At 35.2% G+C, this 26,095-nt stretch overlaps 1 protein-coding gene across 4 annotated transcripts in view; it reads right to left on the reverse strand.

Annotated features, from left to right (window-relative positions):
• The window catches only part of Dhc64C (dynein heavy chain, cytoplasmic), a 244,593-nt gene that overhangs the window by 115,641 nt on the left and 102,857 nt on the right, over nt 1–26,095 (reverse strand). For all 4 annotated transcript variants that reach the window (XM_083114055.1, XM_083114054.1, XM_083114053.1 and 1 more), the window contains 6 exons: nt 21,882–22,067; nt 20,096–20,296; nt 15,838–16,120; nt 13,026–13,159; nt 8,058–8,184; nt 3,115–3,349 (listed from right to left, as the gene is read on the reverse strand). In XM_083114055.1, coding sequence (XP_082970181.1) covers nt 3,115–3,349; nt 8,058–8,184; nt 13,026–13,159; nt 15,838–16,120; nt 20,096–20,296; nt 21,882–22,067 — 1,166 coding nt within the window. The remainder of the gene's footprint in view (nt 1–3,114; nt 3,350–8,057; nt 8,185–13,025; nt 13,160–15,837; nt 16,121–20,095; nt 20,297–21,881; nt 22,068–26,095) is intronic.

The following is a 26,095-nucleotide window of genomic DNA, read 5'->3' on the forward strand; positions in this document are numbered from 1 at the left end:
AAACACAAATATCGCGGAATATACAGAATTTTCATGGAAGAAAGAGATAGCACAGTGTCACATAGTACAGAATACTAACGGTAGCATCGGTACAGTGTTGCCAGAAACAGTTGATAGGTAAGGAATGCAACATACTTTCACCAGTGTTTACTGCATAGTGGGTGGTGGGTAGTTAGATTTCAGGAAGGAGGGGAAAGGATTATTGGTTGGCTAGGTTGAATCAGAGGGGTATAGTGGCGTGCATGCCTGATATATAGGCCCTATCCCATCGGCTGCGGGAAGACGTTTCTGTGAGTGAGTTGAGGTAAAAGATGGATAATGGCAACGAGGTAAAAGATGGATAATGGCAACACTGAAACAGCTGTTGAAGGTGGTGTTTTGGCAGTTGGTATGGATGGCAACTGTGAGGTCGGAGTTCTGGGTGGAGGAACATTCCGCAAAATATCAACGTATTTCTTTTTGTGTGGTAAGTGTTTACTGTTACATCATTATTTTTCTTTTTCCGCCCTTCTGGCACTATTTCTCATCATATTCCTGTGTATGTGTGTGTGTGTGTCTGTGTCTGTGTGTTTGTGTGTGTGTATATATGTGATTACATTGTACTTTTCAAATTTGTATTTTTTTTATTTTAACGAAATTGGTCTTCTCACTATATTTTTCATTTTGTACACATTTAATTTATTTTTCCTTTTCATTGTAATATTGCGTATGTGTCATATGTCTTAGGCATGTACACTGTTTTCCAGCAGTAAAACCAAATAAATATAATATTTTTTCTACTCTTGAAGATGCAGTAGCTGCCACGAAAATTGAAGTATTCCTGTGTTTGGTGAGTGTTTCCTCTATACTCTTTCACTTTTTGTTTAGCCCTTGTTGCCCTCCTTTATCCTATATATATATACGAATTATACTTCTATGTATATAGCACCAATAACAAAAATTGATTGGCAATTTTACTGATGAACCAAAACACTTGTTGAAAGTAAATAATGTAAAAGTAAAGTAAAGTGTTCCCCTGTGCATAGCACCATGCCTTGAAGGCGTATAGGGGGTGTGGGGGTAACGCCCCACACTTTCTTGATCCGGTCGTGAGTGGGGGTGATGTGATCAGCATCACGCCCCTGACCGCCTTTACCCCCCAGGGTTTCCCCCAGGTACCCATGTTATTCGACGCTGGGTGGGCCGGATTTGAACCGGCCGGGGATCGAACCCGGGACCTTGAGCATGGTAGTCAGACGCTTTACCGACTGAGCCACCGTGGCCAGAGTAAATAATGTAAGTGATTGGTATTTACTTATCTGATAATGAGTTGGGTGTCAGAACCAATAATAAAAATAAGTGGATACTAATCACTTACATAAATTATTCTTAATAAAGTTGACAAAGGAAAACAATTGTCTCCGTACTGAACCTTCATTCTGCTGTAGATTGCACTCTCTCTGACCACAAAAACGAATAACACTTCGTTGCTCTTCTACTGTGCAAGTCAACAGTGTAGTGGCCATGTACGAGCTACTGCACAGGTGCATACTGCTCGATTGTCATGACACCTTTATGGCATGTTGCTGCTAAGGAACCATTTTCAGCCCCGAAATACAAATTTTCCTTGTCCATAAATCTCCATGAAGTTTAGAATAAAATTCCTGTTATTTAATGACTTCCCCTCGTACTTAATGTGTATTGCCTGTCACTAGCATTTCCCAAATTTCAAATAAAATAGAGAAGTTCTGACTATTCATGCTCTGCATTAACTTCCACATGAATATTCCTTCAGATCAATATTTCATGTGCAAAATTATAGATTTTTGATCATAAGTATGACATTTACTTTTATGAAGCAAATCTTAACAGAGAATTGATCAAGCATATTGTTATTTTTTTGTGTAATTACTGAAGGCAGTTAGATCATAGTGCTGATCACATCATCTCCACTACTGAAGAGATTTGAGAATGTATCTCCTGTCTGCTTTTATGGCACAGTACAATGCACAGGTTTCATCCAGGGTTCCATGCTGGGTAATAATGTTAAGCATTTTTCCCCCCTTTATACGAGGCCAGAAAGTTTCTCAACATATGAATTAGCATGCCTCAAACCGTTTCTAGTGCAATGTAACTACTTTTCAACCTAGCAACTAGCAAAACTGGCAAGTAGTCTAGCAAAAACAACATGATACTATGTTTAATCATCTCGCAGAATCTATGCCAACATGTGTGGAATCCTCTGGAATTAACAATATTCACAAGATTGGAATTTGGGAAATTAAAATCTTGAAAGTTGGGAGTAAGGTTTGAAACAAGGTTCAAAGAAATGAGTGGTGGAAATGTTTAAGAAATGGCCGAGCTTCAGTATGTAATGATGTCCATTCAAGATCATTGTCAAGATTCTAAGCTGATAAAATTGTTGGAAATGTTAGAGAAGTCATTTGCTATAACTACAGTTTTAAAGTTTATGAGGTGGTTCATGATTGAATATTTCCAAAACTGCCAGTCATTGAAAATGTAGGAATGCGCTGAATTGCTTGAAGGGAGGATGTTTCATTTTGACAATACATTTGCATAAAGTGCTAATAATCTGACTGTTCTTGGTGAAACACACAAGACCATTGTCATTTCACATCCTGCTTACTTGCCCGATCTATCACTAGTAGTCTTCATTTTATTCGTGAAAGTGAAAATAACATTGACAGGGTGGTGTTTTAAGTCAACTGACTAGGTTAAGGAAAATGTATGGCATTGTGCAGGCTTTGAAAAGAAACACTCCATAATGTTTTGATGAATGGACCTAATGCTGGCAATGGCGTATGCACGATGAAGAGGAATACAGTGGAACCTCGATTTTATGTTTTTCAGGGGACCAAGCTACAAAAACTTAATATGTGGGGAAATGCAAAATGGAGGAAAATCTTATAACATTTTCCTAATTTGAGACCATCGAGATTAAATGTATAATGCAGGAAAATGTAAAATTTAGGAACTTATAATGGGGTTCCACTATATTTTGAGGCTGAATAGCTTCTAAGGCAAAGCAAGCAATAAAAGATCAGGAATTTTTCGAACAGATCTCATACATAGGTACTGTTTAGATGTTTGTTTTATTAAAAGAATAATACTTACTTGAAGAATGGGACAATTTTGCATGCTAACTTTTCTGCCGATCTAAATCCCTGTGAGAAAAGCATGACCTCTGCAATCAGCTGTCGATCAGGCTTGGTCATGGCCAAGGATCGGAACAGTTTCTTCAAGTTGTCGGGAAGATTGGATCTTCCAGCATATCCAGGATTCATGGTGATGAAGATAGCCATGTCTGGTGACACACGCACCTGTTTGCCAACCAGTTCAACTGTGATGCCTTCGGAGAAAAGAAATACATTTTGTTGAGCAGTTCACAAAATGATAATTTGTCATTTTGATGCAAGCAAATTTAGGTTAATAAAAAAAATTAGCAACATTGCAACACAAAATTACTAGGGTAAAGAATTATGATAATTAGATATCACCATAGGTGAAATTTTGGGCTACCAAGGGGGATGAATAATATACTATATATGATGTATTATTTTCAAGGGATAACTAACAACATGCATTTTTCGAGTGTTCAAAATGGATGAGTTACATATGAGTAACATCATGAAAATGTGTATTCAACTGCAAAAGTAAGATAAAGTGAATAGTGCAACACCACTTTCAGTCTGTTTTCCACGATGTGATGATCATGAACTGAAATAAAAACATTACTAAGCAGTAAGCAGAGGATAACATCTGCTTAGCATCAACAGAATTCAATTCCTTCAACAATATACAATGTAGAGTAAAAAAGAATGAAAATAGTGATGGACAATTACTACATATTACCTTTGCTGTTGGCTGTACAAGGACTAATGTGTAGACACGTAAATTTTCCCAAATTTTCACTTGCTTGGGTTCTTCATCAAGGAAGAGAAATGCACATGAATTAAAACTAAGTAAAAGTTACAAGTTAAGGATAAAAGTGAATAATACTTGATGATGGATGATTGTGACCAGCTATGTTGTTATCCACTTGCTACCATGATCTCCATCTTATCCAAATGAACTGGCTTTATCACAAAACAAAATACTCCAGAAAGCATCAATACTATGATGTGAGAATTTGTAGTAATACAAACACACTTAACTGAGTGACCATAACATCCATGGTCACACTAAAATGCTGCCATTAAATTCCCATGTTGTACAATAATGAAAGTCAGATCACTCAAAGTTATGTATTCTGGAAAATCACATAAATGACGAGCATAAGAGAACTTGATGAACTCTGCCGTCAATTTGAAATCTCAAAGTTTTTCATTTTTAAACTTGAAAATATTAAGCAATGAATGCAATAGCCCCATCTAGTTCAATGCACTTTTTGACACTGTGCAGTGCAGATGTATCCAGTGTCAGGGTAGTGCAAGGAAATGACGTTCAACCAACTAGACTGAAAGCGGTGCTCAAGTTCAGAACATTCAACAAATGCCTATCTGCTGCTTTAAACGGTCATTTCATTAGTTAGTATTCAGCACGTGGCCATACACCACACATACACTGGTCCGGAAGGTAGTGCAAATGGTGCAGACACCAAATACACAACTTGACTCCAAATCAACAAACTAGACGACTCTGTGTTGCACCATGTAACCAACTAGATGCTTCGATGCAGAGAGAGTTAAAAAAAAAAAAACAGTTTTTCCTTTCTAGCGAGCCAAAAAAAGCGACATGCATTTAGGAATTTCAGTTTCAAAAGGGGGTAAAATAAAGTTTTCTACCATATTCTGTCAAAAAAAAACCATCACTGAATAAATACACACTTAAAACATGATATTAAGAACTTATTGCTGATATTCTTACCAGGGTCTGGATGTCCTGTTTTATTTCAGCAGCAAAATGTGGGATGAAAAATATATTTCTTTAAAAGGAATACACTTGATAATATTACAATAGTCACATAAATGAAACTCATCATTACAGAATGAAACCCCTGTTGATTGATATGGTAAAGTTGATTGGCTTATCCAAAGTTTCAAAAGTCAAAGTTTGTTTGAAGTACACTTTATGACCCAACAGATTAATCTGGAACAATGTACCTTCAAAAGAGGATCAAAGCTGGGACCACTTCATTACATTACAGTGTTATGACTACATCATTGAGGAGACCCTTTCAAATTTTCCTTCTCTATAAGAACTATTGGGTTTCTACATCAAATGTTGATTTTAAGCAAGCATGGATCTATTACCATTTTTGTGTAATAAGTCCAAAGGTTTCCAAATATGAGATTTTAGTTGCCATATCTAAAATCTCAGTCTAAAATCATGATAAAATTCAAGCATAATTCTCGGTTTTCAAGGCCAACTTTCCACAAATTCAGGAGTACAAGCAGATGTTTTCTTGGTTTCAACCTTACATATTATCGCCTCTAATCACACACACAAACAAATATATGAAGAATATAAAAAGTATGAGACTCCAATGTATCCCAAAATTACATTCATTTAAACGGTACAGATATATTTAAAATATTTAATTTAAGGTGTGAAGTTTAAATTTGCCATTTCACATACTCAGACTCCAAATACACCTACAAAAACAAATCAAAAATTGTTAGGGGATATACTAATATACAAAAAATTGTTAATTGGATAAGAATTTCAAATGCAAATTTACCTAATCAACTTCAAAATATCTTATCTTGCAATAATCTTCAGTCTGTTAGATAAATTGTTCTGCAAAGGACACTAACAAAGTTAATGAATTGAGTGAATTCGGTTTCATTTTAAATTTTCACGTCTACGGTGAAGAAGTCCAGCATAATTCAGGGATATTTTCCAGAGCCAATAATTCATACATAATTCCTGGAATTCCCAGAGAGTAGACACCTTGTAACACTAATTTCATTGTAAATTTAAACCCTATCAAGAAATTATAAACATTTTATACACCACAAGTAAAGTGTCCAATTGTAATATAATTAAGCCTTGTCTCCATATTAAAAACACTAAGTTGCTGACCAAGGCAGTTTATTAAGATAAAAAACACTTAACAGGTAACGTTTCAACCTTGTATCAGGGTCTTCCTCAGACGAATATTTTTTTTTTTTGTCTGAGGAAGACCCTGATACAGGGTTGAAACGTTACCTGTTAAATGTTTTTTATCTTGATAAACTGCCTTGGTCAGCAACTTAGTGTTTTTCACAAGTAAAGGTTTTCAAGTATTAATGAAAACGACAATCCTTCTTTCTCTATTGGATCATCTTTAACCACTCTTGAAAGTGTATTTTAAGTCAACTTTATGCTCCGATAAGAAAATCGGGACTGGATATACAGCTTAAAGTGGGATCTGGACCACTGAAATAAACCTCTACTGGATATCAAACCTATGGACTATCTAACTCTGCATATGTAACTTAATATTGTTCTTAATGAAGACAGCGATGCTACTGGTATTGTATTGGTATCAGAAAGTATCGGGTTGGAATTTATTTAACAATACAAGCCAGTACTTTTCCAGTATTTTCATCTTTCAAGGGGTTCACAAAAATTGCATACAACAATTTCAGGGTGCCTAATTATCCTGGAAATTATGCAAAATTCGAAGTTTTTTTCTTTTACTTTGTGCCAGTTTTGAGTGCAAAACTAGACTTTTTGATTCCATCATGTGTATTTCAATATTCTGATTTAATTCTTTAAAAGCAAAATTCTTTGTAAGTTGATGAATATAATTGGAGTGGAACACTTACACACTAATATTAATCAAGGTTTTAAACAACTTTTAATGATGACAATTTTCAAGCGTCAATATGGGTCAGTCACTGGTATCAGTTTAAGGACATGCAGGGCAGTCTCCACTGGGATCTTCCCAAGCTCTTCCCCCATGGCAGTGTTACCAACTTAGCTCTCTTGGAGCCAGGTCTGGCTCTTTCGTGCACTCGTTTGGCTGTGAACTGGGGTGCATGCCCCTGTGCTCCACTATGATGCCATCACTGGTTGTAGCCCACATAGACCAACTTCTGACATGAGTATACACTTCGCACGTCACGTGATATTGTTATATCGGTTGCGTTGCGCCACCACCTCTTGCTACTGTTTTCATAGCACCGTGTTGACGTGAAATTGACATAATATTGTTATCAGGGAATCCTTTATTTTCGATTTTATACAACCATGAGATGGGTGATGCCACCAGATCTAGATGGTGAAAACTAAGAATAAATTGTCACCAATTTAGAGTTAACAGTAACAGCAGTGCCCCACGCCTTTGACAACTAACATTACTCTAAGAAGCACTTCGTAAATCTAGGTCCTTGAAAGTCAGTTTTAACTTCATTTAAGGTGAAATTTAGCTCTTTTATGCACATCAGGTTTGGCAACACTGCCAGGAGGCAAGGAGAAATGCATTGGGCTTATGGGGGGTATTATCTGATTTGTTCTCTTGGGAATATCAAACTTCCGATGGAATAGAAAATTATATCAACAGAAAGAGGGCAGTTCGAAGATGTGTTTGACAAGTGGAAAAGTCGAAACTTCCATTTGATTAGGCGTAACTTGATGTTGAAGTTGATTTCCCATAAGGAATACACGGGATACCGAAAATTCTTATTCATCATATTTTTCAAATATCGTGTGCAGCTTAATAATCAACATAAAAAAATGCTTCCACTTGCAACATGGAGAGAAATTCATACTCTTGATACACCCAGGGTTTTTCTAGTAGCGGTGTCCATTCGGGCAATATTGAAATAAATGCACAATTGGTGCGTAACCGTCCCTCCCCCCCTTAACCCTATCCATAATAGTTGTGCCTATGTTGTAGACTGTTTGCGTAACTACAAACAGTTTATATTAAATGTCAATATGAAAGATTACTCAGCATTTTGACACATTCACATATGACCTTTTCAAGAAAATCTCCTGTCATTTTTGCTTTTGAAAGAGGCATACAAATGCATATTTGTTGAAATCTAACCTCAGCAAGCACATATGTAATATTGAAGTTCAATATGGATGTGGGGAGAAAGCGCAATTGAAATTACACCAATACTCACTCCCTTCCTTCTTTCCATCTTTCTGAGACTTCAATGCTTCCTGGATTGTTTGAACTTGCTGGGACACAGCAGACAACATCCTTTCTTCCAGTCTGTTGAATTCATCAAAGCAGCCCCACGCACCAACCTGAAATACAGAAATATATCTAGACAATGTTGACAATTTACGCTAATATTTATTTCTCTAATATATAGAAGGTTACGAGTTTGAATTTTGTTTTACGTTCACTTTAGGTACAGATAGGTTAATCCAGACTCGACCCACAATATCAAGTGGGATACAAACCACTATGTGCCTCAACAGTGTGTCTACCAAAATAACAAATCCCATATTCTTAGACGTTTTCTTGACCTTTGTTTCCTATTTCTTGACTATTTTTTCTCTTTTCTTAACATTTATTTAATCGTTGCAAAATTAAGAAAGTAGATATTTTTATTCAATGAAAAAATTCCTACCACAAGGGAAAACTGAAGATGTACTTTAACTTGGATTTAATTAGTAATGCATAGAGGCATGCATATTTAGTTTTTGACGAAAACACGAAATGTGAAGTAACACATTCTAATGTTAATTTTTCATGTTTCTGAAAGATGTGAGGTGCATTTTATTACCCTTTCTTGTCACGAAATAATGTGAAATGAACTGCAAAATGCGAAATACACCCTTGAACACGAAATTTAGAGTTGTATTTACCGCCACGACACTTTCTGAAGTATCCTGTGAGTTATGCAATTCACGGAAAATTGATTAATTCTGCTGGAAATATTTGAGAAGCAAAAATGGGCCCCTTCATGCAGGAATAAACTTAATATTCTGGTAATGACATAAATGCATGCGTTATTAGAAGGGATGTGTTTATTTTGTGTAGTAAGAACAGTTTTTAAATCAAATTTAGAGTTATATTCATAATTTTAAAACCAAAATGTCATTTTATATACCGCTTTTTAACCGCTATATATATATAACAGCGAAATTTTATTTTATTTACCGCTTTTGAACCCGAAATTGACTCTGTTTTGTACAGAAATTTTACTTTTCTATTTACCAAAAATATGTGCATCTAGTAATGCATGCAAAAATTAATGCTTCAGAATTCATCCTGGATGGGAAATTACTTTATTTAAAACTTCACGCAAAGAAGAATGTAATTCTTAAGAAATGAAGTGAACAAATCCTAACCACAACTCAATACAATTTTAGATTTCCAAATATTCGATTTTAACAAATCCTAGTAGTTATATAACAATGTAAATACACTGTTAACGTAAAAAAAAAATCTTGACCACTAGCATAATTTCTTGAAATTCTTCACTGGTAGACACCCTACTCAAACAGGATAGAGAAAGCCATGAATTACACACTAACCATCAGGAAATACAATTTGATTTGATTTTGATTTTTTTTATATTTAGCCTTTTCTGCCACTTTTGGCTAATCGCAACAATAAGGGTGAGTGATATGATGAAATGACACTCACAAAGATCCGAGCTGTAAGTTTCAACATCAAAGGAAAGGAAGCAAGGGGATTGCATTTTACTCTTATGCTAATTGAAGAGTTATTGCTAGTTTCAAACATCTTGAAGAAGGTGTGGCACTTTGACCCTCACCATGAGTGCGCACAATAGAAACAAACATATTTCGTTTTTGATGGGAAATTAAATAGAAGTGGAGTATAATGTTAGTTTACACCAAGTGAAATAAAATCTTCAAAATTAAATTTAGTAGAGCTTTATCTCTTTTCCTAATTCTTCATTATCCTGCAAATTATGTCATATTCTGGAACTTTACTTTCCGTGATGCAAAATATACATTTAGAGAATAACCTTCATAATTCATGATGGATGCTATAAACATGGATTTACTATTGTGTACGAGAAATTTAGTGTTTCCACATTGCTAATTTGATAGTTTTTCTGATTAATTACACTGGTCTACATATGAAATATTTTTTTCTGCTGACTTAGATATTTTAACTGATTCTATATAATTTGAGGTCGCTGATTCCAAATATGTAGTCAGAAAAAGTGTATCACGTCACAATTTTTCACAAATCACATTTGAAAATTTTCACAATATTATAATACTGGGCTAAACGCCAACAATTTTCCATATAGATATCTGCACATAATGAAATAATAGGACTAAAAATAGGTGGCGTAGCTGATAACAGATATTAAGTTGCATTGTTTCACAAGTCACATTTCCAAATTTTCAGAAAATTATATCCGGCTACATTCCAACAGCACTTGCAAAGAGATTGCGTCGTAGTCAGATGCCCATGCAGAGTATCACGTCACGTTGTTTACAAACATACGTTTCTATTTTCCCAATAGGGAGTTCTTAATGGACAAAAAGTTTTAGGCAATTCCGGCAAATTGATCAATTTGTTTCACGAGCACATTCGGTCAACACCTGATGCCTGTACTTATGCTAAACTTAACATACACCACAGAATAGCACAACATGCATACCTACTTAGGCAAAAATTTTCGTTTCTTTGATTTTCTGGAGTAGGTGGCCTCAGGAACGTCACGCTGCAAGCACCAGCAATAGTCGGCCATCATGTTTTCATTCCATCTCCCCTGATATCGGTGCTCCATGGTTTTTATGTCTTGGTGGAAGCGTTCGCCCTGTTCTTCAAGATTGGACGGAAATACATCTAAGTGGCTGTGCAGGAAGTGAAGCTTGGCACTCATATTTACTCCTAACTTTTGAAACGTCACCAACAAATTTTCAACTAGAACCTCGTAGTTCTGCGCTCTGAAGTTTCCAAGAAAGTTTGTAATGACATCAGAAAAGGCACACATGCATTTTTCTCTGTGCGGTTCATTGTTTGTAAGAATTCTTCATCTTTCATTAGCATCCTTATCTGAGGACCATCAAAAATACCTGCTTTGACTTTCTCATGCGTCAATGCAGGAAATTTTGAGCAAATGTATTTAAAGCAAGCCCCATTCTTATCCAGAGCTTTTACATACTGCTTCATTAATCCCAACTTAATGTGCAGTGGAGGAAGTAACACTTTCTTAGGATCAACAAGCGGCTTGTTCTGGATGTTTTTCGCCCCGACTTCAAAGCTTTTCCTAGCAGGCCACAGTCTTCGTACCCAATGTTCGTTCCTTGCTCGACTGTCCCATAAACACAAAAAGCATGGATATTTCGTGAAACCTGCTCGTTGACCAAGTAACATTGAAATGCCCTTGAGATCTCCGCACACAAGCCAACTGTCATTTGCATACTTTATCTTTCGAAGCAGTTCTTTCATTGTTTCGTAGATTTCCTTCAAATGTACGGAGTGGCCAACAGAATGGATGCTAACTTATTGCCATTATGCAGCAACACACACTTCAAACTCCTCTTCGAGCTATCAATAAAAAGCCTCCATTTTTCTGCATTATACGTACATCCCATAGCTTCAATTAGTCCCTTCACATTTGTACAATAGACAAGTTCTTCGTCCCTTTGAAAATATCTTAATAGATGCCTCTCTCTGTCCCGATACATGTTCCAGACGCTAACATATTTCTTTCCTTTAGTCTACACAGGTCCTGCATACTTTATGAGGTGCCCAGGATTTATCTTGGTCACCCAATTTAATTCTGAAATATGCACTATATGCTTTCCTTACAATGTCAGTAATATTTGTCCTTTGTTTTGGGGATAACAATGCTCGAATAACTGATTGAAATAATATTCATTATAATATTCCATGTGCTGCCATCTTGTGACCTCTTTACGGACTACGTTGTTTCATTGCTCTAAATATACATCCCTAATCTTAGATAATTTTCTATTTTCCTCCGAAACCTGACGTGATAGAAAAAAACGGATTTCGGTTTTGGATTTACCACCCCCGAATTACTAAAGAACAACCATCAGCCTCCAGTCAGCAAAATGGACGTAGACCAGTGTTACCAATGCAGAAACACAAAATTTCTCATACTAAACCTTTATAATATTACAATAACTATATAAATTAATCAAATTACATATTTGTGTAAAACTCCTGTTAAGAAAATTATGCATTTGTATTAGGGATGGGACCGATTAAGCGGTACTCTATTGGTATCGGCCGATATAGGCATATCGGTGTATAGGTAAAATTACAGATTATTTTAACGATCTGATATATCGATAAATATCCGATAATTTAGTGCAAAATTCTGCCATTTTGTTGTATTTTTTATGGATAATCTCCATGCGCTAATTTCTAAAAAAGTAAATGTCTGCAGTCACCTTGAAACACACATTTATTAAGGAGGTCAACGAAACTTTCAGGTTCTTCAAGAACCATTTCTAATTTTATATCGTATCGGTAGAATATCGGTTATTGGTATCGGTAAATTTTATATCGTTACTTTATCGGTATTGGCCCAAATTTCATATCGGCCCATCCCTAATTTGTATTATCTCACCTCCAAGGAAAAAAAGGGAATTTATATTCATTTTTTTCATTTACAAAGCATTTCATAAAGTATACAGTATTTATGGTGGTTGCGGTAAACGCGGTTTAAAATTACTTACGTGAAATTTAGAAGATTTCGTACTTCCGCATTGCACAATTTAATGGTTCAATCCTATTAATTTCGAAGATCCACTGTCTTCATTCACAAAAGGGTAGTGATGCGGTACCATCTCCGCTTCAAACGCCGTACCCTTTTGTGAATGAAGACAGTGGATCTTCGAAATTAATAGGATTGAACCATTAAATTGTGCAACGCGGAAGTACGAAATCTTCTAAATTTCACGTAAGTAATATACAGTATTTATTAGGAATATTTTTTCTTATTACATAAGAAGTTCACAAATTAAATGTGAAAACACCAAAATGTAATTTATGTACTGAATTGTTCCCAAATTTTAATTTTTTTATTCACCACAAAAATGTGCGTGAATTTATCAGCAATTTTCAACTTCTGCCTAGTTTTACATGTTTCCACAAGATTGATCTCATTCTAATCACTTACCTGGCAAAGACCAACAAAAATTCTCCCCATAGCCTGGAAGTCGAATGTTTCGTCACAGTTGAAGACCAGAACAAATCTTCCTAGCTGGTGTCCCAGTGCTTTCACAGACTCTGTTTTTCCAGTACCAGCAGGACCTGCAAGAATAATGTGGAACATTAATATTTATCTCGCCTTACACTACACAAACATTTCCAATGTATTGTAGGTAGAGAGGTAGGCAAGGCTCATTTTAGCAAAAATACTTGCCAGTCTTTTCTGATTTTCCAGGCAATTTTAAAATAACTTTCGAGACTATTCTGTGGTGCTTTACTATGCTAATAATCTTTTAACTAGGGATGTGCCGAAGCCGATTACAGATGTATGAAAATCGGCCGAAATTGACATATCGGCATCGGTATCGGCAAAAATCCGATATTTAAACCGGTACAGATCATACTACAGTTTTATATTCTAGTTTTGTAAGATTTATTAAAAATTTGGTTATGATTCGTCATTATTGCAAACTCATTCAGAGGATCAACCTAACTATAAATCGGAAATAAAACAGTACATTGCTGAACCAGGATCTGCTGTTGTATTGGAAATTCAAAAATGAGTATTCAAACCTGAAGCAAGTGCTGAGAAAATACTTGAGCATACCTGCTGCATCAGTATTCAGTGATTGAGTGTTCAGTGTTGCTGAACAGATTTGCGATAAGAGAAGAAGTACGTTACTTCCTGAAGTGCTTCCAAATCTCTAATTTCTGAAGTTGAATCTGGCAGAACAGGAATTCATTTTGCATTTCAATGAACTGCTTGTGTACTAATGTTAAATCTCTAGGTTCACATAACCTTTTGTAGATGCAAATGTACATTCGCATCTCTTAAGAATATACATATGATATGCAATAGAAATGTACATACCAAATTTATTTTTGTCATGAAGAAAATAACATCCCATTTCTGTTTAATAATCTTATGTATCGGAATCGGTTAAATATCGGCAAAGGTTCCAAAAATTATCGGTGAGTACATCAGCATCGGTAAATTTTCAGCTTCGTCACATCCCTACTTTTAACCATTAAATGCCAAAATTAAAATTTTATTTGAACAAAATATGGCTTTACTTTCTTCTTCTATTTGGTGAAGGAATATTAGGGTTTTTGGACTGTATGGTTATAGTGCAATCTTTACTGAACAAAACCAGGTATAACTCGTAGCTCCCGGTGTTAAGGCAAAACCGAGGATATTTGCCCCCGCATTGAAGGGTCAAACTGCACTAGCTATTCAAGAGAACAAAGTTTATTGAGCATTTTCAAATAAATGAACAAAAAAAAAATATGTAGAATATTTTCCATCAAGAGGCTGATTGAAAGGAAAAAATGCGATTTATATTAAATCCCAAATCCAGGCAAGTACAAAATACTTGAGTTCCTTTTACTTTTTATGTGCTTTCAAAATTCCTGACTTTTCTTATATTTTTAAAATTTTTAAATTGCTTTCCTTGATTTTTCATAGTTTTTCAGAATATCCAGGCCAGTGGGGAACCTGTAAGGAAGAAACAAGACACACACACAAAAATAAGGACATAAAAAGAATGAAAATCCTACTTTGCAATTATTTTGGAAAATATAGTAGAAGCCCAATTTTATTTTCGTGACTTTTTTATCTTGGTACCCTGAAAAAATAAAACAGTTTTTCCACTAAGTTTTGTTTTTCTTAATTTGTCTAATTCTGGATGTTTTGTAGTTTGATATCACCTCCATGTATACGTATGATGAAAATTTAAGGAAAGTAATATTTTACGAGTGAGAAAATTAATTTTCACATGTGGGCATTGTAATAGTTGAAAACTGTTCAGTCCAGTTTATATTAATATACATATTACATGGGAAATGTGCCACATTAAATTTTGCTTAATAATCAGAATATGAAAATACGTGGAATTTATTCACATTCCATGTATCACAACTTTTCTGTTGTAGAATTAATTAAAATTCTATATTTTGCACACCTATCAGAATATCCACACTCTGTGATTATATATGAATTGACATCACTGATACTGGCCATTAGCTCTCTAAGTATTTACATAAGTAATAAACACATGTAACTCTGAAAGTCACTAAAAGGGAACTTTTGCAATTATTCAACAAGATTTATTCAACCCTTAAGAAATAATAATAATAAATCAAATTATTTTCACATTATTGCTCTTAATAAAATGTAACCATTACTAGAGGCATACGTTTTTGGTAAATAAAAAAAAATATTTTGGTACAAAAACAGTCAATTTCGGGTTCAAAAGCGGTAAATAAAATAAAATTTTGGTGTTATAGCGGTAAAAAAATGGATCAAAAGCCGTATATACGGTAATATGACATTTTGGTTTTAAAATTATGAACATAATCCAAAATTTGATTTTAAAACTGCACTTATTACAAAATAAACATAACCCTTCAAATAGAACTTTTATGTAGTTACCAGAGTATTAAGTTTATTCCTGTATAAAGGGGCCCATTCTTGCTTCTCAAATATTTACAGCAGAATATCGATTGTCCGTGAATTTCATAACTTACAGGATAATTCAAACTTCAGAAAGTGTTGAGTCGGTAAATAAACTCATTTCATGTTTAAGAGTCTATTTCACATTTTGCAATTCATTTCGCATCATTTCGTGACAAAGGTAGGAAAATGCAACTCTCACCTTTCAGAAACATTAAAAATTAACATTAGAATGTGTTGTTTCACATTTTGTGTTTTAGTCAAAAAATGAATATATGCAAGCCCCTACGCATTACACAAATGTCAAAACTCTTTGAGATATACATACCAAACGGAGATCCTCCAAGCCGTGCCTCAAGAGCTTGTGTCATAGTCAGGTAGCATCTGTCCGTAAGTGGGGTTTGCACGAGGCGATCCTGAACACCTAGGTACTCAAAGCCATAGTTGAACTTGGAATTGGCCATGTGGATGGACAGCTGCTGCAAAACGTCTGTCTGCCGAGGGTCGAAATAGAACCTCATCTCACACAGCCACTCAAAAGCTTTGGGTCCTAAAATTTTGTTCTGCGTCAAGCGGCGAGTAACAGTTCTCTTGTGGACAAACTCATTGATCTGGAAAATATTTAAAAAATAAATTATGGCTTGTAAAAATATAAACAGCACAATATAATGCAACATTAAGAACCCTCAGGTATAAGTTTATATTAGGTCATTCATTAACAAATAGAATATAACCAGTAAAGCCTGGATTTGTATGTAATTACATATTCTATTCCTTTCTAGATACATACCTTGAACAGGAAAATGGTATCGAATTATATAACTGACATGATTTTGCATAAGTTTTATGTTACATAATTTTACATATTTGCCAGGATATTACATATTTTACATATGTGCTACTTTACATAAAACAACATATTTTCGTATTTTTTTTCCTATGTTGATCCTTTTTCCTACATTTTCCATCTCTCAAATATGAACAAAACCAGTAGCTCACATGATGTCACATTTTCTAATCAATGAGACGCATAATGCTTATGGTCACCTAATATTAACTGCCAAGTCTAAATTAAAAAGGAACTTTTATTTATCGAAAGATGCTGTTAAGCATCTTTTGATAACACATATTTAAAGTACATATTTTATCAATTATTGTTACATATTTATGTACATATTTTATACTTTTATACTACATAAAAATCCAGGGTCTAATAATCAGGGTGTGTAAAATTTCATTTTAAAAAAAATTCCCGACTTTTCCAGAGCAAGGAGCAAAATTTTCCAGACTAAAGCACTTAGGGCATCTTATGTCTCTAAACATGTGTGTTATTAGGTCACTAAATAATAGCTAACATTAGGCTCAGAATCCAACTTAATCAAATTTTTAGAATACTCACTTCACATGTAAAAATGATAAGGGAAATTGAAGAGAAACAGACTTTTGAAAAGAGACATAAACGGTGGGCTTTTATGTAATACTTGCCACATATTGACATATCCTTAACAAATAAATTCTTTATAAAAAAAATATAACAATTATAGTATCAATAATACATTTATTAGGGATGGGACAGATTAATCGGTACTCTATCGGTATTGGCCGATATCGGCATATCGGTAAAATTACCGATTATTTTACCAATCTATATATATCTATAAATATCCATACTTTTTAAAAAAGTAAATGTCTAAATATGCAACTTCTCTTGCATTAAAAAAAAGGTTCCTGGACCGAATTTAAATTGATCCGGAAAAAGGTTCCTGGACAATATTTAAATTGATCCAGAAATAAAGGTTCCTGCATTGAATGTAAATACTTGATACATTAAAAGGTTCTTTATGGCCTAGAACTCATTTACACTTGCTGATTTTCTCTTCCGGACGGGAATTGAATTTATTTACACTTTCCTAAAAATTAACAACCCTGGGATTGTTAATTATTCAGAAATCCATACATACTAATTGGTTCTATTTGGTTCCGTAACACAACTGGAGCCTTATTTCTCGCACTATTTAAATTCAATCCAAGTTGTGTTTTGATTCATTGAAGAAAGGTTCCTGGACCGTATTTAAATTGATCCGGAAAAAAAGTTCCTGGACCGTATTTAAATTGATCCGGAAAAAAAGTTCCTGGACCGTATTTAAATTGATCCGGAAAAAAGGTTCCTGGACCGTATTTAAATTGATCCGGAAAAAAGGTTCCTGGACCGTATTTAAATTGATCCGGAAAAAAGGTTCCTGGACCGTATTTAAATTGATCCGGAAAAAAGGTTCCTGGACCGTATTTAAATTGATCCGGAAAAAAGGTTCCTGGACCGTATTTAAATTGATCCGGAAAAAAGGTTCCTGGACCGTATTTAAATTGATCCGGAAAAAAGGTTCCTGGACCGTATTTAAATTGATCCGGAAAAAAGGTTCCTGGACCGTATTTAAATTGATCCGGAAAAAAGGTTCCTGGACCATATTTAAATTGATCCGGAAAAAAGGTTCCTGGACCGTATTTAAATTGATCCGGAAAAAAGGTTCCTGGACCGTATTTAAATTGATCCGGAAAAAAGGTTCCTGGACCGTATTTAAATTGAGCCGAAAAAAAGGTTCCTGGACCGTATTTAAATTGATCCGGAAAAAAGGTTCCTGGACCGTATTTAAATTGATCCGGAAAAAAGGTTCCTGGACCGTATTTAAATTGATCCGGAAAAAAGGTTCCTGGACCGTATTTAAATTGATCCGGAAAAAAGGTTCCTGGACCGTATTTAAATTGATCCGGAAAAAAGGTTCCTGGACCGTATTTAAATTGATCCGGAAAAAAGGTTCCTGGACCGTATTTAAATTGATCCGGAAAAAAGGTTCCTGGACCGTATTTAAATTGATCCGGAAAAAAGGTTCCTGGACCGTATTTAAATTGATCCGGAAAAAGGTTCCTGGACCGTATTTAAATTGATCCGGAAAAAAGGTTCCTGGACCGTATTTAAATTGATCCGGAAAAAAGGTTCCTGGACCGTATTTAAATTGATCCGGAAAAAAGGTTCCTGGACCGTATTTAAATTGATCCGAAAAAAAGGTTCCTGGACCGTATTTAAATTGATCCGGAAAAAAGGTTCCTGGACCGTATTTAAATTGATCCGGAAAAAAGGTTCCTGGACCAAATTTAAATTGATCCGGAAAAAAAGGTTCCTGGACCAAATTTAAATTGAGCCGAAAAAAAGGTTCCTGGACCGTATTTAAATTGATCCGGAAAAAAGGTTCCTGGACCGTATTTAAATTGATCCGAAAAAAAGGTTCCTGGACCGTATTTAAATTGATCCGGAAAAAAGGTTCCTGGACCGTATTTAAATTGATCCGGAAAAAAGGTTCCTGGACCGTATTTAAATTGATCCGGAAAAAAGGTTCCTGGACCGTATTTAAATTGATCCGGAAAAATCGTTCCTGGACCGTATTTAAATTGATCCGGAAAAAAGGTTCCTGGACCGTATTTAAATTGATCCGGAAAAAAGGTTCATGGACCGTATTTAAATTGATCCGGAAAAAAGGTTCCTGGAACGTATTTAAATTGATCCGGAAAAAAGGTTCCTGGACCGTATTTAAATTGATCCGCAAAAAAGGTTCCTGGACCGTATTTAAATTGAGCCGAAAAAAAGGTTTATGGACCGTATTTAAATTGAGCCGAAAAAAAGGTTCCTGGACCGTATTTAAATTGATCCGGAAAAAAGGTTCCTGGACCGTATTTAAATTGATCCGGAAAATAGGTTCCTGGACCGTATTTAAATTGAGCCGAAAAAAAGGTTCCTGGACCGTATTTAAATTGAGCCGAAAAAAAGGTTCCTGGACCGTATTTAAATTGATCCGGAAAAAAGGTTCCTGGACCGTATTTAAATTGATCCGGAAAAAAGGTTCCTGGACCGTATTTAAATTGATCCAGAAAAAAGGTTCCTGGACCGTATTTAAATTGATCCGGAAAAAAAGGTTCCTGGACCAAATTTAAATTGAGCCGAAAAAAAGGTTCCTGGACCGTATTTAAATTGAGCTGCAAAAATAGTTCCTGGACTGAATTGAAATACTTTATAGATAAAAAGGTTCTTTACAGTCCGGAACCCATTTACACTTGTTGATTCTCTCTCCTGGACCGGAATTAAATAAGTTCTTGGACCTTTAAAAACCCTGTCACAAATCTACTATTCTATAATATAGCTGCGGTAGCTTAGTTTTTAGGGTATCTAACTACCATGCAAGAGAGCCAGGTTCGATCCCGGCGAAAGAGAACTGCAAAGCATAGGGGAGCACTTTACTTTTTTATAATAATCCACCACTAAATTAATTCCCTATATGCACTTCTTCAACTATGTAGTGGAACATCAATTTTATGTTTATCAGAGAACAAATATGAAAAAAATTTAAATGCAGGAAAATGTAAAATCCAAAACATTTTACAGTATTTTGCTTCACTGGACAATGCAGAATGACTGTGTAATACACAAAAATGTCTAATCCAGGAACATAAGATATCAAGGAAGGAACCTTATAAAAACATGAAAAGAGAATCTCCCAATGAAATATATTAAGAATAAAGAAAAAAGAAGTGCTTACCAAATGCTCTAGTTTCCTTCTGCGAAGTGCTGGCTGTTCTTGGAGAACAGAATCTGCCAGAACATTCAAGGTGTTTTCGACCTGTGCTAAGACCTGTTCCAGAGGTGCCATGCTGTTGTTTCCTGAATTTGCAATCTGATGCAGTGCAGCCTCCACGTCTTCACTCCAGAGAATCTGAGCAGCTAAGACAACAATTTGTGCCTGAAAATAAATTTCATTAGATTAAATACGTATTATACAATTTTGTGCTGCATGATAAACATCTGCAAGGTAGCTTTCTCTAGGATTCAGATAAAATGCAAGTACAATTCTGGGTTTTCAAGGTGAATCTAAAAAAATTCAAGGCAGAAAACAATAATTGTTTTTATAAAGATTGATTTTGATTAACAAATAGTTCTAAGTATGTGAATAATTTATGAATGATCAATGACTCCCCTCCCCCCTTGGATGTCTCAAAAGATGATCTTTCCCTTCCCTCCTTTAAAGCCAAAATGAAATCATCACCATAGTCAATTAAAGTAAAATTGATTTCTCTTATAGCCTACGGTTGGTACAAACATAAAAACACATGCTTCCTTCATCAGACATTTATTTTTAGTTAACTAGTTAGTTCTCCTGAAATGTCACAACAAAACTGTGTTTTTATGCTTGTGAGACTATAAGAGAAATAGTTCTACAATGCAAGAAATGCGTACATAAAAAAAAATCAATTAATGTTAGTGTTATTGCTGGTTGCCAGTTTAAATTTTAGATGGGTTATTGTTAGAAAGGTTTATTATTCTCGAGACATCCAAGCATAGGCGTAGCTACGGGGTGTGCCGAAGAGAATTAAAGACAGATATTTCAATAAGAGAGAAAATAAGCGGCAGTTCGAAAGAAGATGAAAATGTCATACTTGGTACAAACGTGTGCATTATCGCTGATGAAACGAGTGTCTGTAGTTCTTCGATCTTTTGATGTCATTGGAGAAAGAAGATAATTACTGCATTCTACTCTGTACTGCAGCGACATTCTTCTATACCCGTCACAAGCTGCATGTGTGAGAGAGCTTTCTCCAAGCTTACCCAAGTTAAAACTAAATTAAGAGCAACTCGGAGGCAGGATAGATTGGAAGCCCTGCTCTTGCTATTTGTGGAACAGGAAAAAGCTTCGTCTATTGATGTAAATAAAGTTATTGATGAGTTAAGAACATTGTACCTTTTGACAGACGTCTCTTGTTATAGATGACGTGTATTTTGATGTATTTGTTTGTAACATTTATGAACATTTTGTGTGTGTGTAATTTCTATGCAATTTGATTTTTTTCTAATACATATATTCAGATATTTTCAACACTGTCATTTAGTGAATTTATATTCCTTTACAAACATCAGTGCCGTTAAAGAGCCAAGTGATTGCGTTCCAAATATGCTATTAAAAAGGTACAAGACCTCATTTTTTTCTTTGTGCACACCCAAATATAAAGTTCTAGCTACGCCTATGCATCCAAGCATTGTATCTTTGTTGTTTTACGGTGGTTTTCTGCCACTTATCGCTAATCGCAATGATGAGGTTGTGTGATAATTATATGACACTGATGAAGGGACACTCACATCTAACACCCATACCAAGGCCAGGACTCGTACCGGGGGAACTTTGGTAGAGTGTCCAATCATCCAAGCAATAATAAATCGTGACTGTTCCCACCTCTTTGTCGAAAAGAGAAGGAGCAGGCACAAAAATGTAAGATTTCCAAAATTTGCGTGAACTAAACAAACCCTACAAGGTGGTGCCGATTTGAAATTACCTGATATTTGTCACACCACTCCATGTAGGCCTGAGGGTCAATGGCACCTTCTTTGAACTGCTTGATGTCCTGCACAGCTTGTGATAGACGAGATGCCAAGGTAACCCTCATCTCCCTTTCAACCAGAGTCAGCCACTCATTAATTTTGGGATGTTCCACTGTTGACACTGGAGTATCAAATTGCACCTGTAAAATATCAAATGTAATTTTTATTAATTAAGGAAACCAAATTCTATTGTCAGGAATAAAAGAGGTGTATATGCAAAATTATACAGAATTAAATTTTTACTTCTTTATTATATTTGAGCTTTTGATCATACAATTAAAGGGTAAAATTATATTCTGAGTCTTTATGCACAGAAAAGCTACTCAGGAGTGGATGTTTAGTTGAACGTGTATGGGTGTCAAAGAAGATGGGAGGGGCTCGTGGCACATAGTGTGATAAACAAAAATACTTTAGAGTATTGAAATTGGTCTACTTACGTAAGTGAGTATGTATTCGTATGTAAACTACGTTTCGGAAGCTTTACTGCTTCCTTCTTCAGGTGGTCGCATTTTAGGCTCGGAGCATCAAGCCACATCGGAGAAGTGTCATGCGAGGATACTAGGTGAAAGGTTTGGGTTAAAAACACTTCATAGTGCTCGACATATACAGAATTAAAACTACCTTTGTTATAAAAACCCTTAAAACTCTCGATAAAACATGTTAAAACCACCACTACGGTGTACTTGACCACCTGAAGAAGTAAGCAGTAAAGCTTCCAAAACGTAGTTTACATACGAATACATACTCACTTACGTAAGTAGACCAATTTCAATACTCTAAAGTATTTTTGTTTATAAATAGTGAGTAACATGCACATAACCAATACACATAGTGTGATTTTAGTTATTTAGTGCATCTTTTCAGCCACTTTTGGCTAATCGTGATGATGAGGATGAGTGATGATATAATGAAATTAATAGACACACTCACAATGACCAGGCTGGGATTCAGACCTGGGACCTCTGGCATCGTAGTATGCTATGTTAACTATTCTGCTCCGCCTTCAAAACTCAAGCAGTTATTTACACTTTTGGGGAAAACATAGCACTTAGTTTCCAGTGGATGTCCAAGTAAAAGTGGGATTTGGACCAGTGAAGTGCATCCCAACCAGGAATAAACCCAGGGTCCCTTAATGATTAAAATGTGTATTAGGGGTGTTTTCAGACTGAAGGAACAAGTAACCAGCTACAAATGACACATGACTAGTGGCATGCCACACAGGAGTTCCCGCCAAAGTTACAAGAAACAGGCAACACAAGCCTCTCCAGCCTGTCAAAATACATTCACTGTGCAGCACGAACAACCGACAGTTGAGAAAACTACCCAGTTGAGTGACATACAAGCAACAAGTAACATGTGTAGTTTGTCGTGTTCTTCCAGTATCAAAGGCGGCATTAATTTCTAAAGGTTCATTTCCCAGTGACACAAGTTGCTCATCCTTAGTCACTTCAGTCTCAAAGCTTGCCAAATACTTATGAGTCCTACAACATAATTCTATGCAGTTTTGATTAAGGGAGGAAAAGTGAGGGGAGGGGGATTACACATTAAATAAAAAAAATATTCTAGATGTAATTATGACAAATTACAAATATGAAAATTTGCATTTCCAATGTTAATTACATCAGAAATTGGAACGCTTGTTATCAAAGAGGAGTTCAATCAAAGACCAAACTCACTCTCAAAACATGTTCAACATCATCATCGTAACCAGTATTTTAAAAAGTACGAGGGCAGTTTCTCTTCTGTATGAAAAAGAAAATGTACATGTAATGTACAAAGTAGTTATGAAACAGACAAAATATTATCAAACACAGAGTGTAATGGAAATGAAAAGCATGGAGATTAATATCTTTCCTTGCTTTGCATGTAAATTTCTCCAATATATAATGTTTGGCTTTACTTATCTACAATTTGATACTGTCACAAACCAGGTAAGATACAGGAAGCTAAAACCTAGATGCTGCATCAAACGAGCAGAGACTTTAATCTATTCCAGTACCTTACATGGTGATGATGATGATGACGATGTGCAATTACATTGATGTGTGCTGGAAATGTCTCAACAATATGCATTACTTATATATTTCAACATTAAATTAATAAAAACATGTATGTTATACTCATATACAGAAACATATTGTTTCTTTGAGCATTAGGTATATAAATTTGCATTATTTTTACCTGGAAGATGAATAATAAAAATTAATAACAATGGTAAGCCAAACATTAATCCTCAGAATGTGTTGGCATGTGTATGATGTCAGCAATTCTTTACATCATCATCTCTATATATTATTTAAACATACACACAATGTACTTCCTAACTGAATTATAGGAATAAGCATAACAACTTTATCTAAATTATTTCTGGTTGGGATGGAACTGATCCCAACTGAGACATCTTGCTGTTGGCTTCATTGGCAAAAATTCTGATAATTTTACTGACCTGATGGTTCTACAAATAACTGATATTCATGTGCACAATTCTCCCTTCTTATTATATTTTTTTAATGAATATAAAGGCATAATTTATGTGTTCTTGTTTTCTCAAGTAAATCAACAAACATCATCTTTTGCCACATAAAACATAGGTCTGAGTCTGAAACAATACTCTTGCCAATTCAAGCATCAGTATCCCAATGCAAATAACCATTTACCAGAGCTTTGCTTTAAAATATTCAAATTACATCAAAATATTAAAATAGCTGTCTATTAATCACAACACCCATTTAACTACACAATAAGGTAAAGGTAAAGGTACCCTGTGCATGTGTACCAGAATACTGCAATGAGCATTTTTCGCTTGAGTGGCAATAGTTCACACAGGCAACGCTAGATCTTCCACTCGAGCGAAAAACGATCGAACGAGCAAAATACACATGAACTCTCGAACCCTATTAGTACAAGTATTTCCATCATTTGTCTATGATATAGGGCCCTCAAATATGGATCGTGAAGTAAAAGACGAAGTGAAATTGAAAAATAAGTGAACATAACCATCATCTCCATGTTAAAATGCAGGTTTGTGTATCTTACCAAGATAGGTGAAAATGAAATAGATGATTATGGGCTGAAAATACTTAGAATTATTTTTTTTGTTTCTACAATTATTGTCACATTGAAATGATGTTCGATTGAATGTTATAATTGCATTTTATTATTTTGCAGAATATTATTATCCTTTTCGGTAAGTGATCAATGATGCACACACAGTTCTCACACTGTCATACGATATTTGTAATTGCTTAGGTAGGTCTGTCAGCATGTGTATCCATTTTACGTTTCGGTCTGTAGATATTGCATACTTTCATATGTGCTGTATTAGAGTCATACATAATATACAATATACATAATATAGAATTGTAATTGCATAGAGTGGTTTCCTGGTTTCCTTCCATGTATGGGTTTTAGTTTGACAGTGTTGCTTATTAGGTTCTGAATTACGGGACGTTGCCAATCATTCCTCTACGAATGCAGTATGTTCGAGCGTGGGAGATTCGAACAAGTGAAACTGGTCCGATGCAGTACTCTAGTGTGCACACATGCCATGAGGGCTTATGTGATGATGTGAAGGTAGATCTCCACATATTCTTGATCTTGACCATAGTTGGGATAATGTGATCAGATTCACACCATGCCACCTTTACCTCCTAGGGTTGGCCCCCGTTACCCATTTACATTGCTGGGTGGGCCTTAGAGCCATGCAGAAACAGAAAAATGACTGGAAAATCTCCTGGTCTAGATCAACAAATGATAGCCACATGCTCTATCAACTGAGCTGCAGCAGCTCTTTAACTTTACAATACTAAAAAAAATATATACATTTTGCATAATTCACAGGATACTTACGACTCCAGAAAAGTGTTGCACAGCATGGTTGAATAAATTCTCACTAAAAATCAGTCCAGCTCAACAAAAAAAAATAAGTGCAGGCATCTGGTTGCATATATAAATTAGGGAGCTGAATGAACCCAACAGATTTTTCATTTCAATTTTGTCATTTACATGACTTTGAAGAATATCAATGATCGGTATCAGAAAATTTCATATTGATACTTTTTTAGTAGAGGCTAAAATTGGAGCTGAGCTGATACTGATGTATCGGTACTGGCCAATACCAGTGGTATCAAAGTATTGGTTAGATTTTATTTACAGATACTGGCAGATA

Source organism: Lepisma saccharinum, chromosome 28 (genome assembly GCF_977018435.1).
Source record: "Lepisma saccharinum chromosome 28, izLepSacc3.1, whole genome shotgun sequence".
Taxonomy (NCBI): domain Eukaryota; kingdom Metazoa; phylum Arthropoda; class Insecta; order Zygentoma; family Lepismatidae; genus Lepisma; species Lepisma saccharinum.